This window comes from Nanorana parkeri, unplaced genomic scaffold (genome assembly GCF_000935625.1).
Source record: "Nanorana parkeri isolate BGI_ZX_2015 unplaced genomic scaffold, ASM93562v1 scaffold2348, whole genome shotgun sequence".
In the NCBI taxonomy this organism is placed as follows: Eukaryota; Metazoa; Chordata; class Amphibia; order Anura; family Dicroglossidae; genus Nanorana; species Nanorana parkeri.
In genome coordinates this window covers 126656-147196 of record NW_017308616.1, presented here as the reverse complement: position 1 = coordinate 147196, position 20541 = coordinate 126656, and the positions used below count along the sequence as shown (strand labels likewise).

The following is a 20541-nucleotide window of genomic DNA, read 5'->3' as shown; positions in this document are numbered from 1 at the left end:
ATCGGAACACCGCTCGGCCATCCTGAATTGCGGCCAGCCGCCGCTCGTTCCCGGGACCCATTGCCTGCTGGGAAATGGAGTTACCTGAACGGCCTCACCCCCTGCTACAGTGTGTTCACTGGTCTGTCCCTCTGTCTGAACCGCGATCGGCAGTCCACAAGTATCAAAAACACAGTCAGCTACCAATCCCGATCTCCGTACACCAGGACACTCTGGGCGGGGTTTGAACCCCCCTATCCCCCCCTTATCTACGCCCCTGACAAATATGCCCCTTTTCTTTTACATACTAAGTACTGCAGCAAGAGTAAATACCTAACATAACATATAAAGGGTTATTCACTAAAGGGTGTAGAGTTTGGAGAAGGCAGGAGACTTGAACAATCTAGGACAACATGGCTAAACTGGTGAGCTGAATTGAAGAATTTTTCCAAATCAGCTACTTTGTCCTAGATTGTTCACTTCTCCTGCCTTCTCCAAACTCTTCACCCTTTAGTGAATAACCCCAATAGTATATTATCTCATGTACCTTGTGACGGAATCAATTAGACATGGCAAAACATTTGTTTAGTTTTGTTTCGTTTTGAATCAGATTTTGTGTTATTTCGTTTTTCAGGATTCGGGTGCGAAAGTCAATTCGGACGAAATTCATTAGTGGTAGTTCGTTCGAACGTTCGTTTCGTTTTCGTTTCTTATTCGTTTCATTCGTTCGTTGCAGCAAAGTGACATTTGAGGGGGGGAAAATGTTTTTCTCCTTCTCTAATGTCACTTTGCTGCAACAAACGAATAAAAAACAAATAAGAAACAAACGTTCGAATTAACTACCGCTAATGAATTTCTGAAACGGAAATTCGGATTCGTTTGCATTCGTTATATCTGTAATTCGGAATTCGGATACATCCAAATGTCCGAATTTCTGAAAATGTGTCCGAATTTAGTTTTGGAACGAAACGAATCACACATGTCTAGTATCAATCTATCCATTCCCCAGCAGCTATGTAATGCTGCCTGACAGTTAAAACAGTATATCCAGAGTGCAAATAGACAATCACATTTTAGGCTGACAAAGTTATAAGATCTATGAATCATACAAAGGGGCCATCAAAAGGAGTACAGTAATTTTGCAGATCACCACAAAATGCGACCCGGAGAACAACCACCAGCAATCTAAAGGCAAAACAACAGGGCAGAGAGTGCACTAATAGTGTCATAATAACTTTAGTCTGCATAGAATCAATAAAAAAATGCACTTACTCGCGGATTGACTACTTTTTCATCAGGCAAAGAGATCTGCATAGAGTACGTGCCACGTCTATAGACGTCCTCACAATCTCTGACCACGCCCCGATTCTGATGGACATCATTCTTCATACAGAGGGCACAAGACCATGGCATTGACAGCTCAGCGACCTCCTCCTAGATGACACCCTACTGACGACTCGGGTTAGTCCGGAACTGACTAATTTTTTTCTTCACAGCCACACTCCGGAGATATCCCCTCTATCTGGGAAGCTCACAAGTGCTTCACAAGAGGGATCTTTATATCTCATGCCTCACACGCAAAACGGAAACGTCTAGAAACGATCTCCGTGCTTTTAGCTCAAATAGGCCAGCTAGAGCTCCGTCATCTCTCGCAATAGCGGTGGAAGCTGAATTATGGACGTTACGTCAAAGACTAAATGACCTGTTGTTGGGCAAGATCAAGGCCAGACAGTTGAGAGTTAACGATCATACAATGAGTATGGCAATAAACCTAGCAGATCATTGGCATCGGCGCTTAGAGAATCACGGGCCCAAGCTTTTATTCCCTCCATTGCCGGGCGCGACAGCGCCTTATTATCTAGTTCAGGAGACGTAGCCGCCCGCTTCAGGGAATTTTTCGTGAAGCTCTACAATTTGGAGGGCCCACAGACTCCAGAGAGCACTGCAAGACGCTTATCCAGGATCCCAGCCTATCTCGCAGAGGCGAACTTACCGGGCCTTTCCTCTACGAAGGCGGCGGATCTAGACTCCCCCATATCCGCTAGAGAATGGACTAGGGCCATACAACAAATGAAACCGCGTAAGGCCCCGGGACCTGACGGTTTCTCCCTCCAATACTTTAAAACCTTCAGGGAACAACTGACAACGCCATTTCTACAGGCGTATAACTCCTTACTTAATGGTCACTCCTTCCCAGTAGACACCCTTAGAGCTACCATCACCGTGATCCCCAAGGCAGGAAAAGATCCCTCACTCTGCTCCAGCTTCTGTCCAATCTCGCTGTTGAACATAGACCTGAAACTGTTCTCTAAGATTCTGGCCAATCGGCTACTGCAGGTGGTCTGCGGGCTTATCTATACTGACCAGGTAGGCTTCTTGCCGCGCAGAGATGCTAAGGATAACATGGTCAGGGTGCTGAATGCGATTCACTACGCCACAGAGAAATGTATAACCACGATTCTCCTATCCACCAATGCGGAAAAAGCATGTGACCGTGTAAATTGGTCGTTCCTCCACTCGACGCTTCGGGTGATGGGTTTCGGAGACAACATACGCAGATGGATATGCGCCATTAACTCCACCCCCAAGGCTTGAGTACGAGCAATGGATCATATTCTGACTACTTTCCGCTGTCTAACGACACCAGGCAGGGATGCCCACTCTGCCCCCTACTCTTCATCCTATGGTTAGAACCCCTTCTCTGTAAAATAAGAGCTAATCAAAACATCTCTGGACTGCTGCCTGGCCCCAAGGCACACAAAATAGCTGGTTATGCTGATGATCTCTTATTCATTCTGACTGAGCCCACTATCTCCCTCCCGAATCTGATGCACGAACTGAAGGAGTATGGTGAGACTTCGAACTTATATTACATACCTGGGGACAAAACTGCCTCCTACTATCCACAAAGTGTTTGAGGCTAACTTCCCACCGCTACTAGCGGAAATTCACCGTGATCTCGCCAAATGGGCAGGTCATACTCTTTCGTGGTTCGGAAGAAACAGCGTACTGAGGATGAATGTTCTCCAAGACCTTACCAATACATATCCTAATGACATTTCTCAAATCTGTGCGGAGGGAATTTACATCCTTCCTATGGGCAAACGGAGCACACAGACTGAACAAATCTCTCCTAGCACTACCTAAATCTAGAAGAGGGATTGGTTTTCCAGACCCCCTCCGCTACCATCTGGCTGCACATATGGCGCAGGCACTTAAGTGGTGCAATGTCAACTCTGACAAACGTTGGATACAACTAGAACAAGCTGCCTTTTCCCTGCCTATAGCAGGCTTTCTATGGACGACGCAACCTCTTCCGAGGGACATACTCCTTCACCCTCTTGTGGGTGTCACAATCCGCTTGCTCAAAGCGACGCCCAAAATACTCCCCCACGGTACATCCCCTTCTTTGCTGACCCCGGTCGTGGGTGATCCGGCCTTTGTACTGGGTATAGAGGATAATTAATTCTCCTGCCTAGTGCGCTCGAACAGTTCCCGGATTGCGCACTGCCAACCTCTGCAGGATTTTATGAGATTAGATTCCCTAGCTGACCTGGTCACACCCCCTCTTCGACGATGGTAAACCTTCCAGCTACGTAGTTTCCTCTCCAGGTACACCAACTCCCCTTCACCGCACACAGACTTAACGCCGTTTGAAGACCTGTGTCTGGCGGGTGAATACGTTGACCACGGGTTCCCGATGGGTTGAATTGCTGTGTACCAATAGATAAATCCAACACCAGGGACCTTAGACTACATGCTAGTGCATAGGCAACTGAGGAGCGGAGTGCATAGTGCATAGCTTTAACCCCCACCGCTGGTCATGGCTGCGTGTTCCTGAACTGGACATGGGAACATCTTCTGGTGCACACATAAGTGAACATATGCTTTTTTTTTGTGAGTGCATTTTTTTAATTGATTCTATTTAGACGTAAAGTGATATTAAAGTCAAAATGTTTTTAAGCTATTTCAAATGCTGATTAAACCACTTACAATGGATGCTGCACTTTATTGTTATAAAAGTTAAGTTATAGTTTCCTGCAGAATCAGTTGGTCCCTCGAGCACAGGCCATCCTGTTTTAGGGTGGCTTATTTCCCTTGTAGGGTCCTATGGAGCCACCCTTGTGTGTGCTAGTAAGCTGTGTGTGTCTCCACTAACACGCAGACAAAGCAAGGCAAGCCACTCCCCTCCCCCTCCTTTCTTTTTCCTCCCTATAGGTAGTTCAGGGAGGCAGATCTAAGAGAGCTGGAGCCAACTGTTTGGAAACATGATGACTGTAAGTGCTTGGGCAAGCTTTGTAAGAAATTCTTTGCTCAGCAATGCATATTTGCTTGATCTGGATTCATTATTGAAAAAAACATTTGAGAGTTTAATACTACTTTAACCACCTGCTGTCCGTCCATTGTTTCTGCGGCCGGAGATCAAACGGAGCTCAGTACATGAGCTCCGTTTGATCTCCTCCTCCTCTTCGTAATGCAGGAAGTGATGTGTACATCACTTCCTGCATTCAGTGTCACTCTCCGGTACAGAAACCGGAGAGAAGCTGGTGAAGCAGCTGCTTCATCAGCTTCTCTGGGGGTCCCTAGGTGACATTAGGGATCTTAAAGACCCCTGATGTCTCCATAAAGAGGACCTGTCACTGCAAATTGGCTATCACATAGGGAGCTTGTTTGCTCCCTATGTGATAGCAATAAAGTTAAGTGAAAAAAAATTAAAGTTACAAAAAACATTTTTAAATTAAAAGTCACATATCAAAGCAATACAAAATACAAAAAATTAAAGTCCCCCGCCCCCACATGCGCACGCAAACATGCGTCGAGTCCGCCTATGTGCAAAACGACGATTACATCCATTACGCTGCACATGTTACATATCGCCGCGAACGAGGGAGAGCAATAATTCTAGGGCCATTCATCACTGATAACACTAAACTGATGAGCGGTAAAAGCTTTTAAAGCATCGGCTATGGTCAATTTTGGGTATTGTAGTTTTTTTCTATTTAGCGGGTGAACACAATTTTAAAGCTTTATTTTAAAAACTATATAACATTTTAATCCTGGCAAACGCCCACATCTCATTTAATCATTTAATATATTGCCGAACAGGCAATATATTAAATGAAAATCATGCCCTGGTGGTCGAGTGGGGAATTAGTATGATCTGCATCTCTTGCTGATGCAGATAATACTGATCGCTCCCTCGTGGTTGGCAGGGATCGATTAGTATGGTCTGTATCAGCCAGAGTGCAGATCACACTCATCCTCCACTGAAGCCTTAGCCCAGGGATGCAGCTCCCCTTCCTGCAAAACAGGTAAGTAGGAGAGGGGGGCATTTAAAAAAAAATAACTTTTATTTTTAGTGTGTGTGATGTGTTTTAATGAATGTGTGTGATTTTTTTTTAATGATGCTATGTGTGTGTTTTTTAATGAGTGTGTGTGTGATATGTGTGATGTGTGTGTGATGTGCGTGTTTCATTACGCGTGTGTTTTTTTATAACCACTTCACGCGGGTTCACGTAACTGTACGTCATCCGCTAAAAGTGGTTATACCAAGAACATGGCTGCTGCTGCAGCCATGTTCTTGGTACCGTGTTAAACAGCTGGCAATTGCTGTTTAAGTACAACCGATCTGTACAGTGCGGATCCGTGTCCCCCTCCACGGCCGCCGGTGCCGCCGTCAGCTTCCTGGGCTCATCTGTCCCTTGTGTGAGCCCAGGCTCGGCGTGGAGGGTCTCCCCTGACAGATCGGAGGAGAGATCAGTGGCTTCTTGCTGCGGATCTCTCCTCCGATCACTGGACCCTGAAGTGCATCTTTGGGCCCGTTCACACCACTTGCAGTGCGTTCCGGCCCGATTCTAGCCGGAACGCACTGCATCGCATTGCGGCCGGATCACTTTTATCCGGGCAGGAGAGGGCGTGGCAGGCCATTGAAGTGAATGGCACCATAGTCACGCCCTCCGGCCACAATGCGAATGCCCACGCGGGATTGCAGGGCACATTGTGCCTGCAGTGCATTCCGGTGCGGTCAAAATGCTGCAAGCACTATTTTGACCGCACCGTAATTGGGCCGGAACGCACTGCAAGTGGTGTGAACGAGCTCTTAGAGCCAGAGGATAAAACAGATGAAGCAGATCTCTGCTTCTTTCGGGTCCCTAGGTGACATTAGGGGTATGAAAGACCACTGATGTCTTTATAAAGAGAACCTGTCACATTATATTTGCTATTACATAGGGGGATTTTTATTCCCCTATGTGATAGCAATAACGCTGAGTGTAAAAATAAAAAATTGTAAAAATTGAAGTAACAAAAAAAACAAAAACATTTTTTTAAGGTTCCCCGCTCCCCATGTGCACGCACATACAACACAAGCGCACGTCGGATATGCCTACATGCAAAAACAAAAATTGCACCACACATGTTATCTATCATCACGAACGTCACAGTGAGAGCAATAATTCCCTGGCGTGACCCCGTCTTTTATATTTTACCAAAAAATCGGCCATTATATTCTGTTTCTGTGCACTAAATTTCATTTTAGTGTATGTTATCCTAAAAATACTTGTTTTAACATGTGATAAACAAATGTGATCAACATTTGCGCGAATACCGTGCAACATAAAAAATTGCAACTAGCATCTTTTTATTCTACAGGGCCTCTGCTTTCAGAAAATGTATCATTGTTTGGGGGGTTTGAAGCTTTTTTCTAGCCAAAAATTGAGATTTTATCATATGTGCGCAACTGTAAGAAATTGCTCCGGGCAGCAAGTGGTTACTGAGTGTATAAATGTTTGAATATATGTGTTTCCTTATTTTCCCTGAAGCAGTGATGCTGAAAATTTTTTAAACCCGAGCGCCCGAACTGCAACGCAATACTAAAGTTATGTTTAGTGTTGGCAATTTAAGATAAATAAATGGATTTTAGTTCGCAGTTCGGGCACTCGGATTCAAAAACATTCGCCATCACTATACTAGTCTGACAGCGACGCAGACGAGTGGGCAGAGGTAGCGGGGCATCACATCACTTCTGGCCAGTACGGCGGCAGAGGAGGCCAGGCATCAGCAGCAGGAGCAGGTAAGAGGAGCTGGGAGGGAGATGCAGCCCCAACCAGCCCACCTGAGACCCCTGCAGAGCCCACCATGGAGAGTCTCAGATGGGCTGTGCAGCATGTATGGTGTGCTCTGCAGGGTCACTTTCAGGTGGGCTGTGTGGGGTCTCAGGTGGGTCCTGTCTCCAGCGTGTTACTAAGCCCAGAGTCCAACAAATTACGAAGCCCTGCGTCCGGCGCATTACTAAGCCCTGTGTCCGGCGCGTTACTAAGCCCAGAGTCCGGCGCGTAACTAAGCCCAGAGCCCGGCGCGCCAATAAGCCCAGAGCCCGGCGCACCAATAAGCCCAGAGCCAGGCGTGCTACTAAGCCCAGAGCCAGGCGTGCTACTAAGCCCAGAGCCAGGCGCGCTACTAAGCCCAGAGCCAGGCGCGCTACTAAGCCCAGAGCCAGGCGCGCTACTAAGCCCAGAGCCCGGCGCGCTACTAAGCCCAGAGCCCGGCGCGCTACTAAGCCCAGAGCCCGGCGCGCTACTAAGCCCAGAGCCCGGCGCGCTACTAAGCCCAGATCCCGGTGCGCTAGCAGCCCAGATCCCGGTGCGCTACGCAGCCCAGAGCCAGGCGCGCTACGCAGCCTAGAGTCTGGCGCGCTACGCAGCCCGAGGAAGGCGCGTTACGAAGCCCAGAGTCCAGCACATTACGAACCCCAGAGTCTGGCACGGTACGAACCCCAGAGTCTGGCGCGTTACTAAGCCCAGAGTCCAATTCATATACTGTTCTGCATTGCCGCATAAATGTATTGCTGGTTTGTAGTCCCCCTACAAGCGGGGCCATTCTACATTAGAGTGTGGGCTCCTCTGTACAAGGAATGATGTGACTGGCTCAGTGTTCTCTGTACAGCATTGGGGTATATGTCAGAGCTATATAAATGTATTACAGGTGAAACTCGAATAATTCGAATATTGTGCAAAAGTTCATTTATTTCACTAATGCAACTTAAAAGGTGAAACTAATATATGAAATAGACTCATTACATGCAAAGCAAGATAGTTCAAGCCATGATTTGTCATAATTGTGATGATTATGGCTTACAGCTCATGAAAACCCCAGAACAATATAGGTAAAGCCATGATTTGTCATAATTGTGATGATTATGGCTTACAGCTCATGAAAACCCCAGATCCAGCCTCCTGTCCATATGTGCAGCAAAGATCTCTGCAGCCTGGGATATCACCTCCCACTCAGCAGAGGACGATAGATTTTGCACACCCTGCTTGATGATCCTGCCCTCCTCCCTCCATGGCTGCAGTCTCATCCTCCCTCCTGTCCACGGTGAGTCCACATGGCTGCTGGGTTGGGCTTCTATCGGGTTGGGCTTCTATCTGGGTGGGGGGGGGAGGGATTGGGGGTGGTCGGATTAGGTGTGGCACTGCTGGGCTATGATGTAATGCTGTATAAAAATAATAATGACACCTGAGCATGTCCCCCTGGTGTCATTATTATTAATATGTCCCCCTGGTGTCATTATTATTATTATGTCCCCCTGGTGTCATTATTATTATATCCCCCCGGTGTCATTATTATTATTATTATTATTATGTCAACCAGTGTCATTATTATTATTGTGATTATTATGTCTCCTGGTGTCATGATTGTTATATCCGTCCCCCAGTGTCATTATTGTTATGTCCGTCCCCTGGTGTCATTATTGTTATGTCCATCCCCTGGTGTCATTATTACATAACGTCCATCCCCTGGTGTCATTATTGTTATGTCCATCCCCTGGTGTCATTATTACATAACGTCCATCCCCTGGTGTCATTATTGTTATGTCCATCCCCTGGTGTCATTATTACATAACGTCCATCCCCTGGTGTCATTATTGTTCTGTTCGTCCCCGTTGTCATTATTGTTCTGTTCGTCCCCTGGTGTCATTATTGTTCTGTCCGTCCCCATTGTCATTATTGTTATGCCCATCCCCCTGGTGTCATAATATGTCCATCCTCTGATGTCATTATTGTTATGTCCGTCCCCCTGGTGTCATTATTGCTATGTCCGTCCCCTGGTGTCATTATGGTGATGAGTAAGGACAGGACCTTAGTCATCACCATAAGGATTTATCCTGCCTGCTGCCCCAAGGCCAGGTTCCGCAATGCCGAATACTCGTACTCGCCCAAATGCTCCGATACCTTTCCCGATACCAGAACTTCTGGTCAGACGGATATTTCCTCTAACCGGCAGTGCCGCAAGGGAACATGGACCCCCACCCAGCAGACACCTCATTCCCCTCACATAGATCCTTAGCAGCATTCATTACTGTACCAGTCCCTCAGCGAGACACCACTCTCCAAGCTCTCCGGGATCTGCCCACGTCTCCTGTGTGCACAGCGCCAGCTTGATCGGCCCTCAGCCTGCTACTGCACATGCACAGGATTTTTGATTGAGAGTGCTGGGCAGTCTGCGTGTCCGCAGTAGCAGGCTGAGGGCTGATCATGCTGGCGCTGTACACACAGAAGATGTGGGCAGATCCCGAAGAGCGGTGTCTGCCCAGCTGGCCGAGGGACTGGTATGGTAATGACTACTCCTGAGGATCTATGTGAGGGGAATCAGATGCCTGCAGGGTGGGGGGTCGTGTCACCATATTGTCAGATCTAATTGGCCGGCCTTGATGCAGATTGGCTGGGAAGCCCGCTTCCCAGCCAATCAGCATCCAGCCGGCCAAATAGAATGGAGTCGGCTTCCCAGGCAATCAAGAAGCCGGGCAGTGGGCAATGACATGCTGCCTGGCTCCCTGATTGCCCGGGAAGCCAGCTCTTTGCTACTGGAAGTACCGGTATCAGTACTCGGTATGGGCTAGTACCGAAGTATAAATATCGATACAGAAAAAACGGTATCGGTGCATCCGTAGTGATGATGATTATTATTTTAAAATAATAACAATGACACTGGGGGGACATAATAATAATGACACCGGGGGACATAATAATAATGACACCGGGGGACATAATAATAATGACACCGGGGGACATAATAATAATGACACCGGGGGACATAATAATAATGACACCGGGGGACATAATAATAATAATGACATCGGGGAGACATAATAATAATAATGACACCGGGGGGACATAATAATAATGACACCTGGGGGGACATAATAATAATAATGACACCAGGGGGACATAATAATAATGACACCGGGGGGACATAATAATAATGACACCGGGTGGACATAATAATAATGACACCGGGGGACATAATAATAATGACACCAGGGGACATGATAATAATGACACCAGGGGACATATAAAATAATTACACCAGGGGACATAATAATAATAATAATGACTCCAGGGGACATAATTATAATGACACGGGGCAGGGGGGAAACAACATAATAATGACTCGAGAGGACATAATAATAATAATAATGACACCAGGGGACATAATAATTACACAGGGGGACATGATAATAATGACTCCAGGGGACATAATTATAATGACACGGGGCAGGGGGGAAACAACATAATAATGACTCGAGAGGACATAATAATAATAATAATGACACCAGGGGACATAATAATTACACAGGGGGACATAATAATAATGACACCAGGGGACATGCTCAGATGTCATTATTTTTATTGTTGCTGTTCTATGCAGTGGAAGTGGTAGGTGGCGAATTATCCACACATTTACCATGAAAGTAGAATTATGGGGAGAGTGAAATGCGTTCTTCCACCTAGTTACTGAAGCTGTCACACGTTGGCTCTCTTGATCGAGAACTGAGCGATCACATACCGCTGATCACTCAGTTCCTGCACTCACTCTCTGCAGAGAGCGGTGACTATCAGTCATGGCTCCTCGCAGGAATACCTCCCTCCCCTCTCTGATCCTTCAACACTGACTGGAGGGATGGATGGGGCGGACACAACCTAGGTGGAGTCAGCTGTCAATCAGGTGGTGGGGTGGATCTGGATAATATCTTTTGGATCCATCCCAGCTGCAGCGTGGCTCTGCTCTGTGAGCATATAGCGGGCAATATTGCATGGGGGGCGTGGGGAGGGGGCCCAAGAAAATGTTTGCCTGGGGTCCAATCAATATTAAAGATGGCCCTGACGAAGGGCGTGGCCTGAACATGGCGGCGAGTGGACACTAATCCGCTGAGCTCTGCAGACCTGGGGTGCCCTTTTTCACTTGATCTGCTCTCTCCGACCCCGCTGCCCCATGAGGAGGACGGGTAAACAAGCGAAAACCCCTCGTACCCTTACACGGCCGCGCTTGCAGGCCCGGATGGACGCCTTCGTCTCCCCACGACTGTCGGGGCCTAACACACGCACCCGGACCGGGGCGCTTGAGTATGACTCGACGCGGCACATGGGCGGGCTCCTGACACCATCTCCGAGCCACCCTCCTCACCGGCATCCTCCATATCAGGCCATATGTCAGGGGTGCCCTCCCCACTGCGGATGACGAGCTCACCGGGGCCCAGTGCGATGGCCATAGCCGATAATACAGGGCTCCATGACCTGCTAGCAGCTCTCCCTACTCGCGCAGACGTGCAGGTGATGATGACTCATCATCGCCTGGCCCAACTGATGACGCGAGGATCTTTACACCCACACACACACACAATAGGTTGGACTTGATGGACATATGTCTTTATTCAACCTCAAATACTATGTAACTATGTAACTATGTAACTGTCTGCCACACTACACACAGACCTGGCAGAGGTTCAAACGGATATACAGCAGCATGACAACCGCATATCTGTGTTAGAGGAGTCTGACCGTTCCCTTGCAGATAGGATGGCCAGCATTGAGGCCTCTCTAAAAGAACAGAAAGCCCACATGATTCATCTACAAATGCGCCAGGAGGACTCCGAGAATCGCAACTGCCGCAACAATTTTGCGGCTGCGGGGGATCCCGGGGCTACCAGCGGCCCTGACCTCAGAGCGGCGGTTACTGCTATCAACAATTCTCTGCTGGGTAAACCCCCAACTGACCCGATCGAGATCGACAGGGTACACAGGCCCCTCGGTCCGAGAGAGGCAGCAGAGGCGAGACCAAGAGACGTGCTATGCAGCATACATTTCTACGCCATCAAGGAGAAAATTCTATGCCAGGCCTGGCGTCAAGGTACAGTCTATTTTAAAGGGGCTGATGTCCTCATCCTACCGGATGTATGCCCCCAGACATTGTACTGTCGCAGGCTCCTGAAACTCCTCACGGACTTACTACACTCCAAGGGGATACCCTATCGCTGGGGTTTTCCGTTCTAGGTCCTGATTGGAAGGGGGGATCGCTTCTTCAGGCTACTACACCCTCGCCAAATGTCTGACTTGGCAGTTTACCTTGATTGCCCGGATTTGTCATTGCCGGACTGGCTTGAGATATCGGCCTCGGAGGGTGCTACGTCTAACAACACCAGCATCTCTAGACCGAAACGACGCCGCAGAAGTTGCCCTGGATCTATCTCTCGGGGAACCCAGAGAGGGCATCCGTCGGACCCTGAGAGTTGATTGGTCGGTGAGATACCACCAGCCTGGATGTCGGTCATTGGGTCCCTTTCTCTGCCACCATTGTCTCCCCGAACCCGGCCTCCCCTACTGCAACTACAGGATTGAGTGGTAGCTGATTGCGAGACATCTCATACAGAGTATAGTAGGATGTCTGTGGTTTTTCTTTTGTATTGTTTTTTCTATGTCACTAGCTTGACTGCTATTCCTGCGATACACTTCTGGTTCAGGGTGCCCGCCTATCTCGACCTTACACTCCTGCGGACATCGACCAGTGATCTAGCGCTCCAAATGTAAGCCGGGGTGCTGCGCTTGGTTGTGTGTGATCCACCTTTTAATTGGTCTTTAAGTTGTGTGGAAATGTGAAAATATCACAAACTAAATACAGTGCCAGTGATCAAATCCTAATTGCGGCTGTATAAAAATTAAATATTATTAAATATTAAGTTAACAATGTAAATATCGCAAAATAAGTGTAGCATATGTAAATAAAATATTGTCGTGTGAAAACAAGTTATATTGTGAATAATAAATAAATAAAATCTGGTTGAAAATTGTGTAAACGGGTGAATTATTCCATCTGGCAATCAAAAATTAGAAAATAAAAATATGAATAAAAATGGAATAAAAACTAATTGTATGGCCAGTCAAAGGCTACAAGCCAAAGTGCACAAAAATCTTATAAAAACACATCTACTGATATAAAAGGTGAATAAAATATAGTGTATATAGAGGTGTATGATCGGGGATTGTAAGCAGCAAGATACTATTTTCCTCCAAGCAACATTGGAAGTCAAGTGTCTTTTACTTATAGTTCTATTGATGAGTCCGCAGAGGGAAAAATTCTTCAATAATAGTCTCTCTGCCCTCTCCTACCGTCAGGCTGCACTTCCTCTCATGTGTTTGGTTAGTTAGCTCTCTATATGTTTTTGTCCCATTACCAGCCAGCTCTTCCTGGTGGATCTGCTGGACCGGGCGTGGGACGCTTGAACTGTTGGGGATAATTGAGCTGAGTGGGGTACCACAAGTTCTTTTTGGATACGAGGGCACCCAGCCTCACATACTTGTTTGCATGTATATCCATGTGTATGCGAATCCCCAACTTGGTTGGTCTCTGGGTTATGGGGAAGGCATTGTGGCTTGGTGTGACGGGGGGAGCCCTGATCCGTTGAGCCCTATGGTGGGTTCTGACTTGTTGACATATTGGCTCAGTGGCTCCCCGCGCCAGACCGTGTGCTCTGTGGGTGGGTGTGGGCTGGGGCCTGGGTTGTTTGGTTATGCACATTCTGTTGGGCGCATGGTTTTTCCCCGTGCCCCCCCTGTTGTTGCAGAGCCTCTGCCGTGTCCAGCCTACTGGATGGGGAAATCAGCTGGTTGTTGTTAGATGGGCTGCACATTCCGTGAGGTACTTGTTGCTGTACCACATAGGGGCAGTACTGCTATAGTTGTATTGGAGGGACTGGGGTGGGTGTGGAGTCGGAATCGCATTGTTTTATGGGTGATATACCCCCCCCCCCCGTGTCTGCATCTCTGATTACTGCTGTGTTTAGCCTCTTCCCCCGATTGCTGGGTGTTTCCTCTCCGTGTTGGAGGTTAAACAAAGGAACACCCCTGTCGTGTTTATGTTTCGTTCTCACTCGAAGGTCAGTTAGTGTACTATCCTCTCTATACTTTACTCCCTCTGTATTCTTTCTTTTGTGTCTTTGTCTCTCGTGCTTCTCCCCCGCTCTACCTCGGGTGGTCCCGGACCGGGATATCCCCAGGTATCTAAGACCGTAGGCCCGCCCCATCAGGCGGTCACCTTTGACCCGTCAGTCTCCCGAACGCACCCGACTGGCCACTAACACATATATCTGCCAACCATGCCCGAGCTACGTATCACCTCTTTTAATGTTTGTGGCCTCCGAGTCCCTGAAAAGAGATCTTGTCTCCTTGATGAGCTTTGGCAATCTAGCACCCAGGTGGCCTTTGTACAGGAAACCCATTTCATGGTAGGGCGGGTCCCGAGGCTGGGGAACCACAGATACACTACGTCCTACCATGCCCCATCCCCGGATTCCAAATCCAGAGGGGTGAGCATAGTGTTGGGCAAATCCCTAGCATGGACCTACGAGGATCATTATGCTGACCCAGAGGGACGGTTACTGCTCGTTAAGGGGGCAATCCATGGGCGGATGGTGACTCTAGCAGCGATATATGCCCCTAACTCTGGTCAGATAGATTTCTTAGACTCGGTGTGGGCATGAATGTTATCCTTTGCCGCAGGGCTTTGGGTTTTGGGAGGTGATTTTAATTTGGTGCTCGACCCATCCATGGACTCATCTAGGGGACTTTCACATATCACGCATGCTCAAAGACGACGTATCAAGCGCTCGATGTATGACTTACAGCTAATCGATCCCTGGCGCATTAGTGACCAGACGGGCAGGGACTACACCCACTACTCGCCCCCCCACCAATCGTACTCTAGGATTGATTTTTTCCTGCTACAACATGCAACACTTCCCCTAGTCTCAACGGTTTCCATTGGTACCTCGACTCTGTCGGACCATTCTCCCATACATATAGTCTTGAGTATCGGGGGCGAGACCAGGCCACCACTATCCTGGTGCCTTAACGAATCCCTGTTGCAAGTTCTGGCCATTGCTACTGAGGTGCAATCGGACCTCACGTGTTATTTTCGGAAAATAACTCCACGACGCAAGACCCCTTGACCATGTAGAAAGCACACAAGTGTGTGATACGGGGTACTCTAATCAAGCTGGGGGCAAGACGCAAACGTCAGCGACAAAAGAGGGTGGACGAACTATATGCCCAACTATGTGACCTAGAAATACGCCACAAGGCAGCGTTAGATACTGACACGTTGACATCCCTGACGAGAACGAGAGCCTAGCTCCTTGAACTCCTGTTGGACAAAGTGGAGGCTCAGTTGGCGAGATCCCGCAGCTCGTTCTATGAATATGGGAACAAGGCCGGTTGGATTCTAGCCAACGCCCTGCGGGACTCTAGGTCCCGCAACTTCATACCATCCATCCACGCGGGCTCAGGGATGGTGGCGTCACGGTCCTCAGAAATAGCGGCGCACTTCCACTCGTTTTTCACAAAACTATATAACCTACATTCTCCTTTAGATCCTCCTGCCCAGGTGACACAAATATCACAGATTGGAGACTACCTGGCCTGTTCTTGCACACCACGTCTCACCGAGTCTAATAGTCGGACCCTGGAGACCCCGATCTCCCAAGCTGAGTTTGAATGCGCACTACGCGACATGAAGCCGGGCAAGGCCCCTGGCCCTGATGGGCTGACTCTTACGTACTATAAGCAATATCGGGAGCAATTAGGCGCACACTTTTTATCTGCCTTCAACGCTATTCTGGAGGACAGACCCATGCCCAGTGACTCTCTGAGAGCTCACATTACTGTTATCCCTAAGGAAGGCAAAGACCCGCTACAGTGTGCCAGTTACAGACCTATATCACTGTTGAATGTTGATCTGAAAATCTTCACGCGCATCCTGGCCTCATGTTTGCTCCCCTTTGTGGCGGACCTTGTTGACCGTAACTAAGTTGGCTTTGTTCCTGGCCGTGAAGCCAGGGACAACACCATAAGGACTCTCAACGTGATCCACCTGGCCCGCTCCCAGTCCCGGCCTCTTCTCCTACTATCCCTAGACGCGGAGAAGGCTTTCGACAGGGTCGATTGGTCGTTCCTGAGGGAGACGCTTGCACACATTGGCTTGGGGAGTAACATGAGGCAAGGGATCACCGCGCTCTATACTGAACCCATGTGATGGTACGGGTCAACTGAGTCCTCTTGGAACCGTTCTCCATCTCGAATGGTACACGTCAGGGGTGCCCACTGTCACCTCTTATATTCATCCTCACCCTGGAGCCACTCCTCAGGCTTCCACAGACATTCAAGGACTGGAGGTGCCATCGGGGCATCACAAAGTCGCAGCCTATGCAGACGATTTGATGCTTTACCTCTCGCGCCCCGAGATAACGCTGCCCAACCTTATGCGGGAACTGGAGGTGTACGGTAGACTGGCAAACTTCAAATTAAACTTTAGCAAATGAAGCGCTAGACATTTCCATCCCAGACGCACGCTTGCAGGTCCTTTGGACGGCCTTTCCGTTTAAATGGGCTCCCATGCATATCAAATATCTGGGGGTATCTATCCCCGTTGACATCCAACAGACATTCACTTTAAATTTTACTCCATTACAGAGACGCATTGACCGGGACAGGTCGAAATAGCATCTTGAAAATAACGATACTACCCAGACTACTTGACCTCTTTCAGACGTTACCTGTGACTGTACCAGCTGTGTTCGTTAAACAGATAAGATCTAGCTTCTTGAATTTTCTATGGGCAAATAAGCGGGCTCGCTTACGCCACCAGATCCTGTCCAGAAAGGGGGAGGCAGGGGGTTTAGGTTTCCCTGACCCCACGCTGTACTATAAAGCAGCCCACCTATCTGTGGTGCTACTTTGAACAGAAACTGTGGGTGGCCTTGGAACAGGAGGGAAGTCAGTTGCCCCTACAGGGCATACCGTGGATACCGTGGATAGCTCCGGCGATGCGAGCTTCACTCCCCCCACATCTCCCTTGACACCGGCGGTGGGGAACCCCCGCTTCCCTCCGGGAGAGCATGGCCCACTAGCCAGAGCCCTGACAACCGCAGGTAGCACCAGGGTGTGTCACTTCCAGGAGGCGGGTCAGTGGAAACAAGTAGCCCAGATTCAGGCCACCACAACTCCCCCAATGTGATTGTGGTGCGCACTGCAGTTGAGGCACTTCTTATGTTCTTTCTCAGAGGCTCCGGGCCCTAGACTGCCGCTGACTAATTTTGAGACATTATGCCTGCAGGCTGAGCCGATTAGACACTCCCTGGCATACTTGGTGAACTGTCTGCACAGCCCTCCTGACCAGACCCCCCTGTACTTTGTTAGACAATGGGCCTCTGATCTAGAACTAACCCTCAGTCCCGCACAGGTGAATAATATGCTATATTTCACCCTCAAATCCTCCATCTCTAACAAATACCAGGAAGCTGGGTATAAACTCCTAAGCAGATGGTACAGGGTGCTCACAACTCTTCATGTCATGTACCCATCGGTCTCTCCGTTATGTTGGCGCTGCGAAACAGAGGTGGGGTCCCTGCTACATGTCTTCTGGGACTGCCCGAAGGTTCAACCGTTGTGGGTCAGCGTAGCCTCTGCAATAGCGGATATCACGGGACACGAGCTGCCCTTCACCCCGTCGGTCTCCACCTGGCGCCGCTCTCTCGAAGGGCGTATAAACGCTCACTACTGATACACCTGCTGAACGCGGCTAGAGCCTGCATACCAGCTCTGTGGCGACAGACACACTCTCCCTCCGTAACCATGTGGGTGAGGCGGGGGGAGGAGATTAGACTGATGGAGGATTTGACCTCCAGTTTACGGGAATCGCAGTCCAGGTATGTGGCCACCTGGGGAGCCTGGGTCCACTTCAGGGGCTCGGCAGCTTTCTCTACAGTGTGCCAGGAAGGAGCCACAGACTGAGGCACCACCCAATTACACTACCCACTGTGTGGGGGTGTGTGGGTGCGGGGGGAGGGCGGCTTGGGACCACCGGGGGGTGAGACCTCCGTCCACGTTTTCTTTCCCAATCTTTCTACGTTTCCTTCTGCTCTCTCTTTGTGAGTCCGTGTAGTTAAATGTCTGTCTTGTCTGTGTTGTTTGAAGGTGAACTGGCTCGGGCTGGCCTCCAACATAGTGGGGCTATACTCGGCCACTCGCCTCGACACATTGTTCCCTTCTCATTTTGTTTTTGTGTGTTTGTTAGTCATTTATATTCACCATAAAATGCCTTAATGGCGGGGACATGTACGGTTACCTGACCTGATCTTACAACTTGTTAACATGTTTTAAATATGTTCCTCACTGTCTATGATTCAAATATCGTGTGAGACCATGTGGCCTCTGCTTGTCCTCCTTTTCTATGTACCCCACCCTTTTTGTCCACAAATAAAGAATAAAAAAAAAATTATCTGTAAATACCAGAAGAGTAAAGTAATATGGCTGCTTCTGACATCAAGGCAGTAGTGTCCACAAATAAAGAATAAAAAAAAAATTATCTGTAAATACCAGAAGAGTAAAGTAATATGGCTGCTTCTGACATCAAGGCAGTAGTTTGCACATTTAGCTTTACACTTTGAAGGTAATAAATAATTAATTTAACAAAAAAGTGGAAAATCTGAACTTTTCTTGCTATGAAATTGCACATGTGCATATTTGGGTCTATAAACAGTCCTTTAAGAAAAAAAGACAAAAAAGCTCACAGTATTTTCTTTGAACCACGCCACTGTTGGTGCAGGCTCTCCAGTGATCGGGACATCAAATCGCAGTTTGTTTCCAGCCACAACAATGATGGTGTTGACAGGCGTTCCACCAGTGCAATCAAGATGGATTTTAGGTGGTTCTACAGTAAGAACATAGATATCACTATTAAGAAGCTGTAGATTAAAGCTGAACTCCAGGCAGATATAAAAACACAATAAATGCAGCTATGTATTTATTAATATGTCCTTAAATGTATTACTTAAAATTGTAGACAGCTCCTGAACTTGACTAGGTATCAGCCCCTTGCAATCCTCTGTACAGCAGACTGGTGGAGTGAGAAACAGCACAAGGAGCCAATCACTTGTTCTGCAGTGCAAGGAGGATGCCTATAATAGAAGTTACTGAACTACCAAAGAGAACAATAAGGTCTCCTCCTCTGCTAGACAGGGCTATGTGGGCCAGAGAAGTCTAAGCCTCAGGACTGAATTAACAGAAATACAAATCCATTGGCAGGTAAAACAAAACCCATATATGCATTTCATCTGTGTATTTACTGTTTGCTTGTATTTCAGATTTAGAGTGGAACGCTAGGTCAACAGTGAAATACACAGTTCAAATGTATGTAGATTTCAACTGCTAATAAATTTGTAAAAATTTTGGCCCATCATTTTTGTTATACACAAACATCTTTATACACAGTTAGATGATTACTCTGCTACTTCCATAGTTCAGCACTAGGTCAGCTTTATTGCTTCCTGGGTTACCTCCTTGATTCACTTTCCAGTAAGAGGCTGCAGGTGGAGGATCTGGTTTTTTTATTTTTTAACCCTTTCTCCCGGGACTATTCCTCCCCCCAGTCATGTAGCCCCTCCGCTTAGTCTCTCCGTGTCTGTCTTTCCAGTCAGAGGCTGCAGGTGGAGGACCTGACATAGGCAAGCAGGAGCCAAGAAATAAAAGTGTATCAGCTGCCTGGCTGTGCAGTGTGGCAGAAGTGTGTGTAACAGATGCTCAAATGTACAGAATTCAAAACCCTTTGCAAGGTAAACAGTAAACATATATGCATTTAGAAAATCTAGTTTAGCCGATTCAAAGCAAGTGGCAATCTAAAATGTTCAATGCCTATGAAAACGCCTAAGGCAGCACTTCACCAAGATTCACTTAGTAATCACAAATTCTGAAATGCCCAAAATGTAGCACAATACACAAATCAAGATTCGGATATTCCATTGTAAATTGATAAACACAGCTGATGCACCTGATTTGCCAACTTCATACCAATGTGTGGAATCAGTTCAATCATATGCAGGTGATTTTACAGCCAGCTTAAAACACTACCAAAGATCAACCACACAGTGACTGAGCAATACATTAGGGGCCTATTTAGATATGTGCATATGCATGGAGGTATTCTTTTTTTGCAGCATTAGGCAGGTGCATTGTCATGCATCAATTTCTGCTTAGTTTTGCATTTATATGCATTATTGACATGTGCTGGCATGTGTTTCCAGTGAATTGGAATTTATAATTTTAAGTGTATTGCATTAACAACCATTGACCGAGGCTTTTGTAGCCCCCATCACCTTTTGTGGCATGGTTACTAGGCATTTAGTGATTGCCAGGGCTGTGGTCAAACTACAAACTGGATGGACACTTATGGTGA

The 20541-nt window shown here is 47.8% G+C and overlaps 1 protein-coding gene across 1 annotated transcript in view; it reads right to left on the bottom strand.

Moving 5' to 3' along the window:
• The window catches only part of LOC108801482 (myosin-binding protein C, fast-type-like), a 145829-nt gene that overhangs the window by 16665 nt on the left and 108623 nt on the right, over nt 1-20541 (bottom strand). Inside the window, exon 18 of the mRNA XM_018573363.1 lies at nt 18881-19020. Within this exon, the coding sequence (XP_018428865.1) occupies nt 18881-19020 (140 nt within the window). The remainder of the gene's footprint in view (nt 1-18880; nt 19021-20541) is intronic.